This window comes from Chiloscyllium punctatum, chromosome 8, assembly GCF_047496795.1.
Source record: "Chiloscyllium punctatum isolate Juve2018m chromosome 8, sChiPun1.3, whole genome shotgun sequence".
NCBI lineage: Eukaryota > Metazoa > Chordata > Chondrichthyes > Orectolobiformes > Hemiscylliidae > Chiloscyllium > Chiloscyllium punctatum.
Window position 1 is genome coordinate 128,365,291 of NC_092746.1, and position 19,657 is coordinate 128,384,947.

Consider the following 19,657-nt stretch of genomic DNA (forward strand, 5'->3'; position numbering starts at 1 on the left):
GGTCCTGAAGGCAACCATATACATCTCATTCACAAACAAAATGATGCACAGCTGCTGCTATTCTGCAAACAAGTCAACGGCCTGAACGCATGACCTGCTGACCCAGACAAAAGTACTGTCTTCAATTCAACCTGATACAATTCCAGCACGTAGCTGAGCAAGGTATGTCAGGTGGAGTTGAAACACACAATACTAGAGAAATAGATTGGTATGCCATATGGGCACCTGGACCTTTTTAGCAAGTTTCCTTCCATCTTACAACAGAAAATCTTCTGAAGTGTCTAAGCTGCCCCTTCCAAAAGATCACCTCCATTTGAAATGCTGCACATGGACAGGATGACCAAATTAGGAGAAGGTGGTCATTTGGCCCATTCAATAATATCGCAACTGATCTGTTTGTTTGAATTCCACATTCCCATTTATTCCCAATAACTTTTAACTTCCCTACCTAACAAAAATCTGTCTACCTCTGCCTTGAAAATATTCAAATAACCTTGGTGCCATTTTCTTCTGAGGGGGTTTAATGAATAAGTGGTCACTATTTCTCAAACTATGATTTTTAAAAAAAAACAGTATGTATGTGAAAGAGTGTGTGTGTGTGTGTGTGTGTATTTATATATGAAAGAGAGAGAAAGAAAAAGAAAGAGCGAGAGAGCGCGAGCAAGAGAGAGAGAGAGAGAGAGAGAGAAAGGGAAAGAGAAAAAGAGGAGGAGAAAAAGAGAGAAAAAAAAACTGAGGAGTATGAGCCTACTTTCTGTTAGAAGAATTAATTTTTTTTGCTTAAAGGGGAAAACCCATAGCCTGGAAAGCTTCAATCCACGCAAGTCCTTGTTGAAGTTAGATGGAAGGAGTTAGTTTAGAAAAGTTAGGAAATAATTGTGTGGCCTTCAGCTAAAAGCTCCGTACTGGAGTATTTTTGGTAGAACCCTGAAGGGGTCATTTGAAGCTAAGAAAGTTTAAGCTCAGTTTTGACACTTATTAAGCTCTCTAAACTGGGAACTGAAAGCAACAGTTAAATTGAACCTATAAACCTATAGTGATAGAGAACTCTGTCTGCTATTTGAATGAAAGTAAATGGTGTTAGGATACTTGAGACTGTACTTTTACTATGTTTCAAAATCTTCCCAATTGCTTTTTATGTAAATAGTGTGCTCTAGTTTAGCTTCATTTATTTTGCATCAAACTTGTATTTTCTTGTTAAAACCAATTTTGAAGCATTGCACACTTGTATTTCACTGGCACCCCATCTCATTAAAAACATGATTGATCAAGCCAGACTTAAGTCTGGGATCTAACTTGTCCAATAACAAAATCAACTAGGATTATAACAGTCCCTCAAAAAGAAATAATTCTTGTCTCTGTCCTTCAAGGGAAATCCCCAATTTTGAAATAGCTACTTCAACTGGAGAACCCATCTGATATGGATTCTGAAGCAACAATCTCGCAGGAACGAGTAACATGCATCTTCGTCAGAATGGAGATAGAATCGAAGGGAAAAATTGAAGTTGAAGGCACCCCTACACCCATCTTGTCATGACCATTGAGGGTCTTGTATTCTTCAATCAACGACTTGGTAGGTCGTTGCAAAAAGTGATTTGCATAATGACACACAGTTACTGGGTTGAATAAACGTGGATTTCCACTGCTCTCACCAGTCACTAAATTCTTGAGGCTCAAATGTTGCTCAGAAGACCCACACTTATTGCCCATTCTTTGTTGCCCTCAAGATGATGATCAAAAGTTGTTTTCTCAAAATGCCACAAACCTCATGGTGAAGGTGCTCCCACAGTGCTGTCAAGGAAAGTGGCGCAGGATTCTGAAGCAACAATCTCGCAGGAATGAGTAACATGCATCTTCGTCAGAATGGAGGTAGAATCAAGGGAAAAATTGAAGTTGAAGGCACCCCCACACACTGGTAATTCTTAGTGGTGGAGACCTACATTAGATGCCATGACCAGCCACCTGCTCAGAATGTTCCCGTCACCAGTGATGCAGGATGCTGGCCTGTACTTCCGACACAGCTCAGAACACTTTCATTTCAGTGGAATCTGTAAAGAAAATGCTGCTGGATGTGTCACACAGTTCAAATGGGCATACTACAAATGCTAAATGCACCCATGACGACAGGTTAGTGGCTACACCAATGACTAACATTCTTGTGAGCACTGCTTCAACAATTAAACCAGAACACGGATAAACAAGAGATTTGGGAGTGGAGATAAAGACAGACAAGGAAGACATAAATCAAGAGATCAAATGTGAAAACTGAGCTTTAGAGGAAGAAAGTCAGCCTCTTGGGCCTACTTAAACAACGTCCCCAAGGGGAACTGTGGTGAATTGGAGAGGAACAGGTGCTGAGCAGAGTCTGCAACACACCACCGGAACCTGGTCCTTCAAACACAGTATCTCAGGTCAGCTCAACTTACGAGACTTTCCAGAGAGGTCACTTCGAATAAAATGCCCAGGTTACAAGGGATCTTAGTTTTGAATTTTTTTTTTGAAGAGCGGCAGACAGCCACTGAATAGCATCACACTGTTCTGATGTCAAAATGTTAAAAGGAGAGACACACTCCATACTGTCCAGCTCCCACTGTGGATATCATTCGGAATGCTTACCGTTTCATATATTCCAATGACTTTCCCAGATGTAAAGTCTCCATTGTTTTGCAGATTCAATGCAAAAGCAGCCCATTACCAATTTCCTTACTCTCCCACTGGCCAGCTCTCTCAGGATCCCAAATTACTCCTGATTAGATCCCCCACTGGTGCCACTTGGTAACCTGATTACCAGTGGGGGAACAAACCAGGTCGCGTAGGAACCTGACAGCAAGTACATTTGCCTCGATATCTTCCTTCAATCATTAACCCTGTTGGCTAACACTGCCAGCTAATCTCAGAGCTTTTCTATGTACTCAAGATTTTATTCTATTGGTGAACAAGCCTCAATACAAATGCTGGCAAGCTTTTTGACCATGAGTCAATCACATGAAGCCAATCTATGGTCCCTTGAAGTTCCAAACAAATGCAGACGTCAAGCACAAGTCATCTGGTAGCCACTCACTTTGGGAACATCTGGTCACATGCTCTTATACCCAACTCAAGGTGCTCCGGCAAGCTGTACCACTGGCCTGTCCCACAGTAAATGAACCTGGATCCAGTGGGCCACAGAACCAATAGCGGATGAGACATGTATTTTTATAAAATATATATTTATTTCACGGAAAATTGAAAGAGATAGCAGTCGAGGAGCTGAATTTCATGCAGTGTGGTGAAGATGAGAACACGCATGCAGTAAAACTTCAAAAACATTCTCAACTGAGAAGCAATTGATTTTTAAAAAATAACATTATTCTGAACCTGTAACTTCCACATACCCAAACTAATATGACTGACAGAAGCATCATGTCAGTCACATTAGAGATATTTAATCAAGAATCAGATTCTCTGGTAAGAATTTTTAATTCCATTTTTACAATTAATTTAAAAAATATCCTTTAATAAAATTTGAGAGTTTGCACATGTGCATATGGAAATAGCATTGCATTGAGAATTTATTGGAAAACGATTGAAAAACTCATCAAATGACATCAGAGTCATTCAGTGAAATATGGGTTGATGGGACTTGTATTCAACCTACTCAGTACTTCAACTCAACTACTGCATGCGATGAACAGGACATGGCAAAGACGAGATTAAGTTAGGGTTAGTGCAACAAAGATCTTAAAGGATACAGCGAGAGCAGCAGAGTGAGATTAGACTGTTGGGATATTAAAGGCTGCAGTTAGGGAGGTGGGTACAAGGTGAGATATTGAAGGGTAGAGGAAGTGAAATGAGATGGGTGGGATATTAAAAGTATGCGGGAAGGAAGCAGAAAAGTTGCAATAAGATGAATCTATTATAGAAATTTGAGAGCTGGAAAATTCTGATTAGATTAGACAAGACAGCTCATGGAAAAAAAAACAAGTCAGCTAGCCCGATATATGCTGTAAAATTCTATGATTAAATCTTCATGTTTAAACTACTGGCCAATTTTTTTTAAAAGAACGCAGGGTGGGGGGGCGGGGGGGGTATGGTGGGAGAGATGGGAAGAAGAGAATAATTGATTTGAAGCAAATTTGTAGACTGTGATGTGGATGGGAGATGCAATTTTATCACATCCCCAACTGAGTCAGTGATTACAAATGCACGTGCAATGCCAGAGGGCTGAGGGAAGCCCTGGGAAAGGGTTAAAATAAAAGAGAAGTATTTCAGAGGATCTCCCTAGAACGCCCTCTGACTTGGTCCCGCCTCCTGCTTATAAAAACCTGATCTCAGCGAAGCCTGAAACAGTTAGAGGCAGAGAAAGATACAGCAATATATATTGAGAGAGAAAAGGGATAGGTAAGAGGTAGAGTGTGGAAGGACAGAACAAAGTGAAAACCAGGGATCAGAGGAGCAGGAAAATTACTTTGTTGGCAAAGGGAGTAAGGTGAGAACCTGAAAGTCACTTCAGTATGAATTGCTAAAATTTATTTTGTTAGATCCTGTCTTGAGTTGAGGAAAAAAAAATAAATTAAAAGGAAAAACTCAAAAGGTGACGGACTGGGTGAATTAATCCCCACCTGCGCAGAAATGTCCTTTGCCATGTTAAGATCAGTCCCTAGTCGCTGCCTCTACCCAGAGATCAGCATGCTGTCGGAAGGTGACGAGGAGCTGGACAGTGAGAGCTCGGGTTCGGAGACATCTTTCAGCCTGGGACCTTATGGTGGAGGTGCAGGAAAGAGGAAGAGGAAAGCCAGGGTAACGGGAGTCATTAGACAGAGACAAGCCGCAAATGCCAGAGAAAGAGACAGGACCAACAGCGTCAACACGGCCTTCACAGCACTTAGGACCCTCATCCCCACCGAGCCCGCAGATAGGAAACTGTCCAAAATAGAGACCCTGCGGTTGGCTTCCAGTTACATCTCACATCTGGATAACGTGTTGCTGCTGGGAGAGGCTAGTGATGGACAACCCTGTCACACAAGTGCATCCAGCTACTATCCTGGCACCAGGGTCACCGAGACAGAGAGCAACCAACCCAAACAGATCTGCACCTTCTGTCTGAGCAACCAGAGGAGAATGGTAGGTACAAAACTTTCCTAGCAATCATGGATTTGTGAAAACTGTCTACTCTGGTCCTAGCCTGCAGTCAGGCACCTCTCATTTGGGTCAGATTGGCCACAGTCAACATATGAGACAACCTTTGACACTTGACCAGTCAGTACTCTATCTGGTTTTCCACTCACTCTCTGAGGAGGTTACGCCAGTATATAGGGCATCTTCAACTAAATACAGCTACAAAACATCACCTCTCACCCAAGACTCTAAATTATGCAACTAGTTTATCATTATCTTATCACAAGTAATTTAAATCTCATCTTCCCACTTCCTAAACATCCCCCTTTCCACTTTTCTAAAACAGTAATAACTGACTCAAACAGTACACAATGAACATAGTAGGCAGGCTCATAAAATCGTCCATTTCAAATCAACTGTTAATGACTTCAGTTCTTCTTCTACAGTTCTCCACTACAGTTTAGCGCAGAACAGAGTTACACAAAAATTAAGTGTGTTCAATTCGTTGTGCATATTGCAATTTACAGTCACATATGCAGTTGAGCCAAGCAATTTATAATGTAAAGCATTGGTGATTTACGCTAAGTAAATCCAGGGCAGGTGTTAACATTTACTCTTTTCAACCAACCTGCCTGCTCACCGTTAAAAGAGGCCCAAACTTAATAGGTAAAAGGACTATTTTGTCAAGGAAAAGTTATTTTAAAATCTCCTGTGAGGACATCAAATGACATCATATTTTAACACTGTTTCCCTCAAAAACATGCCAATCTTGTTTTCAACTTGTTTCAAACAAATATCAAAATCTTACAGCAATTGCTTACAGTTGAGAAAGACATGTATTTATATTTGGAGTGCAAATGAAACCACGGGAAAAATCTGAGATAAACAATAATACCAATGCCACCATAGACCACGTGAGCATACATTATACACAGCACAAACACACCACATCAGCAAACTCATTCACCCATCCTCTAACAGATCACAACAATCGCCATCTTAAATCCAGCAAGGCAAAATATCCTCACGATAGTCAGTGCTGTGCTCTCACAAAAGCAATTTTTTTGTATGAAGGACTGAACCCAGGGTCAATTCGACCGGTAGCAGTGGTTCTGGGACCCCAATGTATACGCAGAAAAGAAAGGGAGTGTCGCCCTAGCTAAAATCTAACATTCAAACGTAGGTTAACTGGTCAATTACCTTAATGCTTATGTGATCTTGATATGCATTATTTGGTTGGTGCATTGGTCCACAAAACAAAAGCAACTGGATGTCTAAACTAATTAATTGGCTGCGAAATGCTTTCTTTGAAGGCGATGTGCTGCACAGAGGACATGAAAGGCACTAGAAAATACATTGCACTCTCACAAATTCAATTTCATAATAAATTTCAAAATAATTAAGTTACAGATATGTCCTTGCCATTAAATGCTATTTCAACCAGATAGGGACCAGAATTTCATCATAAAGGGGAATTTTAATGCCACCCTTTCCAGCAGGGATAAAACGGTGGGCAAAGGAGTGTGAAAGTGGATTTATTGGAATTATTCTCCAAACAGAGTGAGCAAACCTCTCTGTAGCGCTGACTGGGGTTTCTTTAATGAGTTAGCTGTAAATACCCACCTAGTCTCTCTCACCCACTGCCACATTCAGAAGCAATCTTTTAGATATAGGTAGTTCGATGATGAAACACAAGAGTAGTGATTTGCTGCAAGCTCACATATACAAGCATCTCCATCAATACATTAAAAAGGCTTTCAATCTCTCTTTCCCCCCTGAAAAACAGATTCAAGAATGACTTTCCAAGGAGATTGGATAAATATTTGAGATGTTGCAGGGCTATGGGGAAAAGACCAGGGAGAGGAACAAGTTGAACTATTCTTTCCAAGTCTCAGCACATGCATGATGGGTTGAATGGCTTTTTTCTGTTTGAATAAATTCATGAATCACTTGTGATTCTCGACAGTGCTCATCGCTATCCTCTTGGGATGGTGCAGTAAGAACACTGGCGGGACCTGAATTCATGCACACTTCCCAGTCTCTCCCACTCAAATCCCAGAAACACTAGAGATTGAAGCAATTCACAGACTTGCAAAAGATCCAAAGTTCTGAAAAAAAAACAGTTAGAGTCGAGATAGAATCAATACGCAAACTTATCGGACTTCCCCGTCACAGACCAAACTTTGACATCTGAATAACGTGGTTTCACACAGTTGTTTTAATGTCAAAAAACAACACAGGTAATTCACAGACAGAATCAAACCAAAACAAGACGTAGATTGGTTGATAACGAGGAAGCATGTCTAAAAGAGAGAGAGATTTTTAAATAGGGTCTGAAAAAAACAAGTCAGTCAGAGAGAGACAGAGAGAGAGACAGAGAGACAGAGACAGAGAGACAGAGACAGAGAGACAGAGAGAGAGAGACACGCACAGAGACAGATGAGGGGATTGGAGGGAAGAATTAGAGAGACAGATCTGGATAGTTAGTGCTGCAGTCATCAATAGGCGGTTAAGGCAGGATTAAAGCAAAATACTTCAGTCTGAGGAATGGAGGATTTTAGGTCAGCGCCAGAACTCAAAAAGTATTCATAAAGATTGCTATTCCCAAACTCAGTTGTGACTGGCAAAAGTACTGTTAGGTCTCGCCGTGGACAAGTAGTAAAAAGTGTATTATCCTATTAAAATGAGATAGGTTAAGGATGGATTTGGATTTTATACAACCTGTTACTATCACTGAACGAAAACCAGCAACAATGCTGCTAATTAACTACAGCAATTAGTGCAATTACTAATTATCCACAGAGGACACAGAGTCACAGCTTTCAGAACTAGTTTATGTTCGAGCAGTCACATCTGACTACATTGGTCAGAAAGCAGTGCAGTATATGAGCAAAGGTGACTGATGAATGTTTACAATCTTACTCTATCACTGAACATGAAGTACGTAATGACGTACCGACAATGTCCGTACCAACAGACTCACCCATTGAATTTGAAACATTACTGTGATTGAGTGCAATTAGTAATTGGTGTGCCATTTCCCCAGTCAAGCCTTTTGTGATGTCAACACCAACCACCACCAACTGTTATTCATTGTCAATTCCTCTTAAAAATTCCCAGTCAAAAAATCGAGTTGTGAAAGTGAGAGGATGCAAATGCCCGAGTGACATTCAATTCAGTCAGTCTCTGTTAGTGCTACAGCAAATAAAAGCCATTTAACCCAATCTCTGTCAGTCATCATTCTGAACAGAGACAGCACACCAGACTTTTTCACCAAAATAATTTATGCGCCCTAAAGTTTAATTCTGAAGCACCCTTCCCGGACCTGAGCATCCGAGGAGGTCTAACACTTCAGTATAATGCTGAGGGATCGCAGAACTGTCGGGAGTTGCTGTCTTTCAGATTAAACACAAACTGAAACTGAAGACATAAAAGGATGTCTCATCATGTTATTTCAAACTAGAGCAGGTGCACTGGCCAAAATTTAACCCTCAAATCAATATAACAGCAATGGATGATCCAGCCAACATTAATTTATCAAATAACATAACACTTAACAAATGCCAGGTTTTCTACCTTACAACAACGACAATGACAATACATCAGAAGCACTTCACTGGCTTCAGTGCTCTGAGGCATCAAGTGTCTTAAGAAAGGCTTTAATGCAACTTTTAAGGGCTCTTGTGACCACGTGGCAGTATCTGTGCCGTGGCTCAAGTCCTAGCTGTCCTGGATATATGTCATAATATGGCCAAACGGGTTCATTTAAATCCTACAATGCAATTCTGGTTTTTCAATTCATGGTATATTTCAGTCATATACAGTCATAGTTCAGTCATGCAGAAACCACCCAAACCTTGTCCAGCTTGATTCAAGTATAACAGCTAAATACACCCTGAAATACACTTGCAGTGAAAGTGGGCAATACACAAGAGTCATATCCATGCTGCCACTGTCCCTTTTATTGCATTGGCTTCATTTTGTCACTGTGCCAAGTTGTTGATGCTACACTTTATGAAACAAAAAGATCTTTTAGAATTCCAAACACATCTCACAAGCACATTACCATTGGCTCTGCTACCTCATCAAAAGGTCAGAAGTCACATGACACCAGGCTATAGTCCAACAGGTTTATTTGAAATCACAAGCTTTCAGAGCACTGCTCCTTCATCAGGCAAAGTGACAAAGCAAAGTCACTTCACCTGATGAAGGAGCAGCAGTTCGAAAGCTTATGATTTCAAATAAATGTGTTGGACTATAACCTGGTGCCATATGACTTCTGAACTTGTCCCCGCTTATTCAATACCAGTATCGCCACATCATCAAAAGAACTCAAATCAGGACAAGTTCACCTGAGCAGAGAAAGACAAGAGGAGATTTCATAGAAAAGTAGATCAATGTTCAAAAAAAATTAAGAATCGGGGCAGTGAAGAAAAAGGAGAGTGGGAAGAAATAGAGAGTTCTCCTTTCAGACAGTCAGCATAGGCAGAGCTGGCTGAATGAGCTCAGTCACAGTTGTACATTTCTGGACAGTCCGATAACTTCAAATCATTTTTTTTGTGGCAAATGAATTGGCTATTCAATACACTCATTACGTGCATACTGTATGGAATACAATTCTCAGAAATCTATCACGCAATTTGTATTGTAGCAAGATAGCAATATTTAGTCACCATACTACAGAAAGGATGTGATTGTACTGGAGGGAGTGCAGAGGTGGTTCCCCAGGACGTTGCCCGGGATGGAGCAGCTCAGCTACAAAGAGAGGCTGGGTAAGATTTGGTGGTTTTCTTTCGAACGGAGAAGGCTGAAAGGGGATTTGATTGATTTTAAAGGATTACAAGGGTATGAACAGGGTGGATAGGAAGCAGCTGCTCCCTTCACTGAAAGGTCAATACGAGGGGACATAATTTTAAAAAGGTTAAAGGCAGGAGGTTGAGAGGGGATTTGAGGAAACGAATTTCACCCAGAAGGTGGTGGAAATCTGCAATGCACTACCTGGGAAGTTGTTAAGGTGGGAAACCTAATAACCTTTAAAAAGTACTTGAATAACATGTAATAACACTCAAAGCTATGGGCCAACTTGTGGAAAGTGGAACTAGTGTAGTTTTGGGGTAGCTTGTTGGTGCAGACATGATGGGCCAAAAGACCTCTTCTGTACTGTACAATTCCATGTATTGACCTGGTCAAGATCACAGTGTACCTCTTCACCACCTTCAGCCACACCCTCTCCTAGTCCCTCCCATCCACATCTCTGTGCTGCATCATTGCGTAATGCCAAGAAAGTCCAGAAACACACATCCAAAAAAATTCAAGCTCCTAACTATTTGAAAAATGACTAAGAAGCCTTGACTAATGCCACCTCCAACTTCAAGTAATCAACATCACAAACTTCCAACTCAGATGGGCCCATGAGGTGATGTGATTAAATGATGAGATCAGCTGCTTTTTGTAATACACTTGCCGGGACGTTGTTTACTAACCAGAACAGAAAAAGAAAATGGCTGGACTCCGGCAAAGGATATAGCTGCTTGTTAAAAACATTCTCACTCTGCTCTGCTCTGCTGCATGAACCTACCACACCCCCCCCTCCCCCGCCCACCCTCGTCACAACCTAGCCCACCCCAGTTCAGCACCAGGTAGAGATAAAGTAACACATTTAAAACGGGAGTGACAATTGGCACATTAAAATAACACTGTTCTTTCTGATGAGCTGTCGACAAAGAACAAAGAAAATTTACAGCCCCGGAACAGGCCCTTCAGCCCTCCAAGCCTGAGCCGATCCAAATGTACTGTCTAAAACTGTCGGTCAATTCCTAAGCATCTGTATCCCTCTACTCCCCACCTACTCATACATTTATACAGACGCACCTTAAATGAATCTAGCGTGCCTGCCTCTACCACCTCTGCTGGCAACGTGTTCCAAACGCCCACCACCCTCTGTGTGAAGTACTTGCTGCGTGTATTCTCCTTAAACTTTCCACCTCTCATCTTGAAAGTGTGACTTCTCGTTATTGAAACGTCCATTAAAAAGCTATAATAATGCAGAGATATGTGAAGATGCAGGAATTTCTCCAATAACTGATACCCCTCAAAAGACCTGCAATAGATCCTCAGACATGGCTTTCCTGAAGAAACCTGAAACCTGTCATGCTGACCTGTTTCAGTTTTACATTCTTCACATTTGAAAGTTACACTGGTGTTAAGCCAGGTAAAGGAGTATCCAAAACATTGTTCACATTTAAGCCTCTGCCCTTGCTACACTGAGAACGGGGACAGCAATGACAAACATCCAAAGAGGATCTCTTTCATGTGTGACAAATAGTAAAATGAGAAATGCTTCTACTGGTTTAAATGCATTTCCTCCTGCACTCTCTCAACGTTCACCATGTTCTCCTCTTTGGAGCAAGGTGTAATGGTTGTTACTGTTCTATTCATCAAATGGGTACACATCCAAAGCTCAAAACAGCAGTTGGACAATTTGAATTTTCTCCTAAAAGTCTAGAAATGGAAAGCCGGTTTCGGTAACAGTGAACATGAGTAACAATCCAACCAGTTCACCAAGAGCTTTTTTTCAGAAGGGAACGTAGAATATCAGAGCAGAAAAATTTCTATCTTGGGGTTTGCTCTAACTTTCATTATGATCAGGGAGGATCATCTAACTCAGTACCTGTTCCTGATTTCTCCCCATACCTTTTGATCACTTTAACCCCAAAAACTATAATCTAGATTCTTCTTAAAAACATTAAATGTTTTAACCTCAATCATTTTTTGAAGCAGAGAATTCCACAGACTCACCATTCTCTGGGTGAAGAAATTTCTCATCTCAGTCCCATTCCTTAAACCATGAACCCTTGTTCTGGACTCCCTGATCATCAAGAAAACCCTTCCTGTTTTTACACTGTCTCCTGCTGATTGAATTTGACAGGTTCCGATAAAACATCTGGATTAGTGGTGCTGGAAGAGCACAGCAGTTCAGGCAGCATCCAAGTAGCTTCGAAATCGATGTTTCTTTTGCCCGAAACGTAGATTTCGAAGCTACTTGGATGCTGCCTGATCTGCTGTGCTCTTCCAGCACCACTCATCCAGAATTTGGTTTCCAGCATCTGCAGTCATTGTTTTTAATCTCCTATAAAACATCCCCTCATTCTTATAAACTCCAGTGAATATAATCCCAACCAATTCAGTTTCTCTTCATACATCAGTCCTGTCATTCCAGGAGAAAGTGAGGACTGCAGATGCTGGAGATCAGAGTCAAAAAGTATGGTGCTGAAAAGCACAGCAGGTCAGGCTGCATCAGAGGAGCAGGAGAACTGACATTGAGCATAAGCTTTTCATCAAACTTATGCTTGAAACGTCGACTCTCCTGCTTCTCGGATACTGCCTGACCAGCTGTGTTTTTCCAGCGCCAGTCTTCAACTTTGTCATCCCACGAACAGCCTGGTAAACCAACCAATATTAGCCAGGCTGAGTCAATAGGTGATCCTTGACTAGGGCTGGCTTGGTCTTGACTCAAAACAGAACACTACAAATGCTTAACAGGTCAGGGAGTCTCCTTGCAGAGAGAAAAAGAACTTATGTTTCAGCTCAGTGATCCTTCATTCTGATCCTTGACTCTCGTGAGAGTGGATGATTATATTCTCTGCTCAGTGCGGAGAGAGAAACACGTTAATAAATTACAGTGAAGTGCCATGTGCAACCAAAAGCTCATTTCAGACAAGCACACAAACTAAGCACATACTTAACACACAAACAAACATAGATTGCTGGAGAAGCTCAGCAGGGCTGGCAGCATCTGTGGACACGGAAACAGTTAACACACAGAGTCCAATATGACTCTTCTGGTTCTGAAGAAATCAAAACAGACTTAAATTGTTAACTACTGGATTAGTGGTGCTGGAAGAGCACAGCAGTTCAGGCAGCATCCAACGAGCAGCGAAATCAACGTTTTGGGCAAAAGCCCTTCAGTTCAGGCAGCATCCAACGAGCAGCGAAATCAACGTTTCGGGCAAAAGCCCTTCATGAAGGGCTTTTGCCCGAAACGTTGATTTCGCTGCTCGTTGGATGCTGCCTGAACTGCTGTGCTCTTCCAGCACCACGAATGCAGTATTTGATTTTCAGCATCTGCAGTCATTGTTTTTACCTTAAATTGTTAACTGTTTCTCTTTCCACAGATATTGCCAGACCTGTTGAGTTTCTCCAGTTTCATCTGTGTTTATTTCAGATTTCCAAAATCCAGTAGCATTTTTCATTTGACACGTTTAGCATTGCCTATATTCTCAAATAAAAAGTGAGATGCAAGAAAAGTCTTCTTAAAGTTGTCTACCCTGCATCTGGAATGAGCTGAAAACTTCCCTCTACAGTCCCCTTCCACCTGCATGCTGTAATACTCAACTCATTTCCCTGATCCATGCCACGTCCCCTATCTCACTACAGAAACACTACCAGCAGCATCAACATACTCTGAGTAACAGGATTAAAACCTTGAAACAATTAAAATAATACTTTAGCCCAAGGACTAACAGGCAGAATATCTCTTGAACAAGTAGGTAAACTTAGTATAACTACCCAGACACTGCAACCCTCCCCTGCCCCTGAATTGTTACGAACCTCTATAAAACTCAGACACAAGATAAAGCTAGCATATGGTCAAGTGGAACAGACAGGAAAATCAAGGCAGAATTTTGTTTTTTCAGAAACTTCTAATAAATGCCTTGAATTTTAAACAGAAGCTTTATGTACAGTTACCAGGCAGGCTGCCAGTGATGAGAGATGGACACAAGGTGTTATTCTGCAGTGAAGTTCCTTGGTGCGAGGAAACTGAGGAGTAGGTTACATTCATTGTGTCATTCAGTAAGGGGGCTCAGGCAATTCCCTTCATCACCCGCTCTCCACCTCCACAGCAATATTACGCTCAGTTTGGAGGCCAGTCCCTCTGGAGCAGTGCGAGACAGACTCCAGCACTGAAATAAGTCCGAGTACTGGTATAAACAGTCCCTTGGTCATACACAACTGAACTTTTGCTGAAAAGAGAGACACGTTGCCGAAGCTTTTCATCTTGGACTCATCAGGACAAAGCAAAAATGTCAAATTTCAAACAACTACACCAATTTATATGAGAGAAAAAGATGCTGATTGGTTGGCAAGTCAAATCTGACTGGCCAAGATGTTGCCATGGAAAAGGTAGCAAAGTCACTCAAAAATGCACAACAAGGACAGGCTTAAAAAGGTGGAAGACAGAGGGCTGTTTTTCAGACTGGAGGCCTGTGACCAATGGAGTGCCACAAGGATCAGTGCTGGGTCCTCTACTTCTTGACATTCGCATAAATGATTTGGATGAGAGTATAAGAGGTACAGTTAGTAAGTTTGCAGATGACACCAAAATTGGAGATGTAGTGGACAACGAAGAGGGTTACCTCAGATTACAACAGGATCTTGACCAGATGGGCCAATGGGATGAGAAGTGGCAGATGGAGTTTAACTCAGATATGTGCGAGGTGCTGCATTTTGGGAAAGCAAATCTTAGCAGGACTTATACACTTAATGGTAAGGTTCTAGAGAGAGTGCTGCTGAACGAAGACCTTGGGAGTGCAGGTTCATAGCTCCTTGAAAGTGGAGTCGCAGGTAGATAGGATAGTGAAGGAAGCCTTTGGTATGCTTTTCTTTATTGGTCAGAGTATTGAGTACAGGAGTTGGGAAGTCATGTTGCAGCTGTGCAGTACATTGGTTAGGCCACTGTTGGAATATTGCATGCAATTCTCATCTCCTTCCTATCAGAAAGATGTTGTGAAACTTGAAAGGATTCAGAAAAGATTTACAAGGATGTTGCCAGGGTTGGAGGATTTGAGCTACAGGGAGAGGCTGAACAGGCTGGGGCTGTTTTCCCTGGAGCGTCGGAGGCTGAGGGGTGACCTGAAAGAGGTTTACAAAATTATGAGGGGCATGGATAGGATAAATAGACAAAGTCTTTTCCCTGGGGTGGGGGAGTCCAGAATTAGAGGGCATAGCTTTAGGGTGAGAGGGGAGAGATATAAAAGAGACCTAAGGGGCAACTTTTTCACACAGAGGGTGGCATGTGTATGGAATGAGCTGCTAGAGGGTGTGGTGGAGGCTGGTACAATTGCAACATTTAAAAGGCATTTGAATGGGTTTATGAATAGGAAGAGTTTGGAGGGATATGGGCCAAATGCTGGTAGGTGGGACTAGATCGGGTTGGGATATCTGGTCGGCACGGACGGGTTGGACCAAAGGGTCTGTTTCCATGCTGTACATGTCTCTGACTCTATGACTTGAACCTATTCCATTCATTTTGCACCCATGTCTTTTTTTTTAAATGTAGCTCAAATACTCCTGATGGTTTGAAATCTGACATTCATGCATTTGCCCCAAAGAGTGAAAGATTGAAAAGCTTATCAATGTGTGGATCTTTTCCTTATCCATTTTAACATACAAATGTTTATACCTGGCATATTGAGGATGCTGGTTTGGCAGTATTTATTGAGTAGTCGAGTCATGGAGTCATAGAGTCACACATCACAAAAACAACATGTCCACGCTGACTGTATTTTCAAACCAAACTGGTCCTACTCGCCTGTGCTTTGCCCATAACCCTCCAACACTTTTCTATTCATGAACTTACCCAAATGCCTTTTAAATGTTGTAACAGTACCTGCATCCAACACTTCCTCTGGCAATTCATTCCACCCACAAACCATTCTCTGTGTAAAAAGAGTTGCCTTTCATGTCCTTTTTAAAACTTTCTCCTCTTTAGCTTGAACTCCCTTCTCTTAGGGGAAAAGACTCTGGTCATTCAGCTTATCTATGGTCCTATTGATTTTATAAACCTCAATAAGATCATCCTGCAACCTCCTACGCTCCAGTGAAAAGTTGTTTTGAAAACCTTATGAATCAAGACAGTAGTGTGAGACTAAAATAGGTCAGAGGTGGCAGATGTTGGTGTACCACCTGGATTTCAAAAGATAGTCTTTGCAGCTTTCTGTAGTCTAGTGTCAGATCATAACTGATGAAATCTATTAAATCAATTTCATAACTTGCTCAGTAGGATAACCACTGTAAACCTCTGGGCACGGGTGAAAAGATATATACATGAATGGACAAGATATTTGTGATGACTGACCATTAATCCCCACCCCCCCAACCATTGGTTCACCTCATTTGGTAGTATGTTTCCTTCGTATCAAAATATTTGGATTCAATTTCCAATCTGGAGCATAATTCAAGCCAACATTCCCAGTGCTGCAATGAGGCAGTGGCTTTTAGCTGAGTTCGTATATTGAAGTTCCATTTCTCTGAGGGGGTACATGTCAAAAATACTGCATCAACATTTTTGGGGACTCTTTTGGTGCATTGGTCAAATGTGTCTCCCCTCAATCAACATGTCCACAAACAAATGCATGAACCTTTAAGCACACTGCTAATCTGGGAAATTAAATACAATTGTCACATTTAACTACACAACAGCACTCACTATATTTCCAAAGTAATTCACTGCCCAGTTATTAAGGTGCATTAAACAATTACCTGCTATACATTAAGTTCCTACTTTCCTTACCCTGGATTGTGTCACTGAAGGGTTATTTGGAAGCAGATGAACAAAGCCATCCTGTACAGTTACAGCACATTGAAATGGGAGGAAAAAAGAAATCTGCTCCTGACGGAGAGGTGCTTATATCACTACCAGGAGCTCCTTAGTACAATGCTTTGAACAACAGGGAAGATTAATGACTGGAAGCTGAAGAGGCCTGTTAAAAAAAAGGGCAGTGTCAGTTATAGCAGCTATACGCCACTACTGAGTGGGTGCCACACAATTGGGTTTTAAATTAGAGTCTGCTGAAAAGTCTTTTCAGCACTTTTAAGTTATTTCACAGGATTTAAGTGCTGCTGGCTGGGCCAGCATTTATTGCCCATGTCCTTTGAGAAAGTGGTGAGCTGTTGACCGATCCACTGCAGCCCATGTGGTGCAGATTCATCTATTAACACGAGGTGGATTTCGGAGTTCAAAACCACTGGGCTCCTTGTTTACACCTCATGGACTCCAGCGGTTCAAGAAGGTACCTCACCATCTTCAAGAGGAATTAGGAGATCGGCAATAAATGCTGACCCAGGTAGTGATGCTCAAATGATGAGGATAACTAAATTAAATTCTCTGCCAATAGTAACTTTTAAAAAATTCTTTGGCTGGTCAACCCAACAGTGAGGGGGGGAGCAGTCCCAGAGATCCCTTTAGTTTACCTCCTGTGGCAAAGCCCAAGATCTCAGCTTCCATTAAACACTATTGTGCACAGCAGGTCCAGGATCAGAAGGTTAGTGTTCAGAGGGCCAACATATAGCAATACATTGTATCAGGAACTGATGCTTGGTGGAAGGGGAGGGAGATCGGAAGATCAAGCTCAGTCAGATCAAAGAGGGAATTGGGAACCAGTCAACTGGGAGTTTCAGGCTTAGCACAAAAGAAAAACCCTCTCAGTAAAGGCTAGGGTGAGGAATGAAATCAGAGGCTCTTGTTTTAAATGAAGTTCTCCTGAGTCCCAGCACAAGCAAAATAAAAGTTTCCAGCTCCATTCTTCTGGGCAGCCACAAATCAAACTAACGCATCACACATGTCTGAAAGCTGACGAGGTGCGATAGGAGTTTTCACTGTGTGGTTTTTCCAGCCTCAGCTTCCTGAGCTGTCAAAACTCTCAATCACAGTGCAGGCGATGGGGAGAATTTGAAAAACATTAAAAACTGAACTGAAGAGCAAGTGGGTTTTTCTGGGGAGGGGACATGGTGAAACGAGAGAGTGAAGGAGCTACAGAAATTGCTCTGCAATGGAGCTGGTGCCTCGACTCAAGGCATGACAGCAGCCACTGTACTTAGCTCTGCAGTCACTACACAAACCTGATAGTGTTAACACTGCTTGCATGGAGTCAGCATTGCTACACCAGGGCATGAGAAGGCATATGGGCCAGGAGCAGGCAAGTGAACTACTTGAGTTTGGGATTACGTTTGGCATGGACGAGTTGGACTGAAGGGCCACTGACTACTATAACTGGAGTTAAATTTCCAGCAGAAACGAATAATTACAGGGTTGTGTTATACATACATAGGTATACACAAGTGTGCACACACAATCAAGAGCTCAGCAGTGGTCTCCTTAATCACAGAGACAGATCCTACCAGTTTCACTATTTAAAAAGAACAAGTAGACAAGTGATACTGCCAACAAAGCTTTAGATGGTCAAATGGGGTCAAAAGACGTGGGGAACAAGTGGAAGCAGAATATGGAGTTGGATGTTTAGCTGTGATCACAGTGAATAGTGCAGCAGGCTCAAAGGGCTGAATTGCCTACTCTTACTTGATGTTTTTAAATGTGGCCAATGTAAATCAAAGTTAGACAGGTGCCAGCCACATAAATAGGAGGCTTTAAAGAGGAGCTTCAAAACCAGGGAACAGGTTACAGCTCAAGTGACTTGAAGCTTTTTCAGCAACCCAGTTGTGTTTAATAAAGCAGGGCAAACAGTGCAATAAATCCAGGAGTCATACGTGCACCGAAATGCGAACAAATTTAAATCCATGAGTTCTGAAGACTCATTGAACTGAAAGCATTAATTCTTTCTTTATTTGCTGAGTTTCTCCAGCACTTTGTTTTCAATTTATTTCTTTTCTTCCTGCAGAACAAAGACCGAGACAGAAAGAGCACAATTCGAAGTTAACCAACATAACAATTACGTGACCCACAAACTTTGCAAGCTAGCGGCAGACTAGGAGGAGCAGTACTCAAGAGTGCAGCCGCTAAAAGGGATAAAAAATAAACAAGGAGCATGTTGAGGACAATTGTACGAGTCTACAACAAGGCAATACCTCGACATCTGGGTCTTTCTAGACTCAAGAGTTTTCAAGAAAATTAGTGGAGACCAAGCAAAACCTCCAGGGATGGGGCTAGGGTTCCCAATCTGCTCCTTTGTTTAAAAAAAAGATGCCAGCACACAACCACGCTAACGCAGCTGAACTGCTGGTACCAAGGAGGAAATTCAAAATCAATATGCGACAAAACTACTATAAGTGGCTTCAAGAACTGCAAAGGAACTTTCAGTACATGATTAACCTCTTCATCCCATGCCGGTTTGTCATGTAATAAGTATGTAATATAAAATGGCAATTTTGTACATAAAATAAAAATCTCAACACCCAAGCTCAGTTTCCTGTGTGTATTTGGGGCATAATTTTGATTCTGGTACTGCCAAAGACCCCAAGAAGTCACGATTTCAAATCTTAATAAGTCTGCAGTACTAATAAAAAATGAACTTGTTCCCTCTCTCCCTCTTCACCAGTCTCAGTGATGTCACAGCCCATGAATCAGAGGGGTCCTCACCCTCTATGAAGTGGGAATTTCCAGAGGTAACTTCCACCCTCCCCTAATTTCTTCAGCATTGATAGAATTCTTCACATACTGGCAATGTTACTAGCATTCAGTTTTCTTGAAAATTAAATTTATTACACATTATGAAAAAGGCAGAGGCCATTGCATCCAATGAGTCTATGCTGGCTCCCATCACTC

At 41.8% G+C, this 19,657-nt stretch overlaps 2 protein-coding genes across 4 annotated transcripts in view; one reads left to right on the forward strand and one right to left on the reverse strand.

Moving 5' to 3' along the window:
* Window positions 1-19,657, reverse strand: part of bop1 (BOP1 ribosomal biogenesis factor) — a 170,338-nt gene that overhangs the window by 79,030 nt on the left and 71,651 nt on the right. The window contains exon 1 of one of the 3 annotated variants that reach the window (XM_072576466.1): window positions 1,766-1,986. The exons of the other annotated variants lie outside the window; for them this stretch is intronic. Within the exon in view, the coding sequence (XP_072432567.1) occupies window positions 1,766-1,849 (84 nt within the window). The 5' untranslated portion in view covers window positions 1,850-1,986. Of the gene's footprint in view, window positions 1-1,765; window positions 1,987-19,657 lie in introns of those variants that run through there. 3 annotated transcript variants of the gene reach the window in all.
* Window positions 4,341-19,283, forward strand: scxa (scleraxis bHLH transcription factor a). Its single transcript, XM_072576464.1, has 2 exons — window positions 4,341-5,103; window positions 18,774-19,283. Exons 1-2 carry the CDS (start codon window positions 4,612-4,614, stop codon window positions 18,810-18,812), a joined length of 531 nt encoding a protein of 176 aa, XP_072432565.1. The 5' UTR covers window positions 4,341-4,611; the 3' UTR covers window positions 18,813-19,283.

Coding starts and splice junctions, on each gene's coding strand:
- scxa (XM_072576464.1), top strand. CDS start 4,612: ATGTCCTTTGCCATGTTAAGATCAGTCCCTAGTCGCTGCCTCTACCCA. Junction 5,104..18,773: donor TGAGCAACCAGAGGAGAATG/GTAGGTACAAAA, acceptor TTCTTCCTGCAG/AACAAAGACCGAGACAGAAA.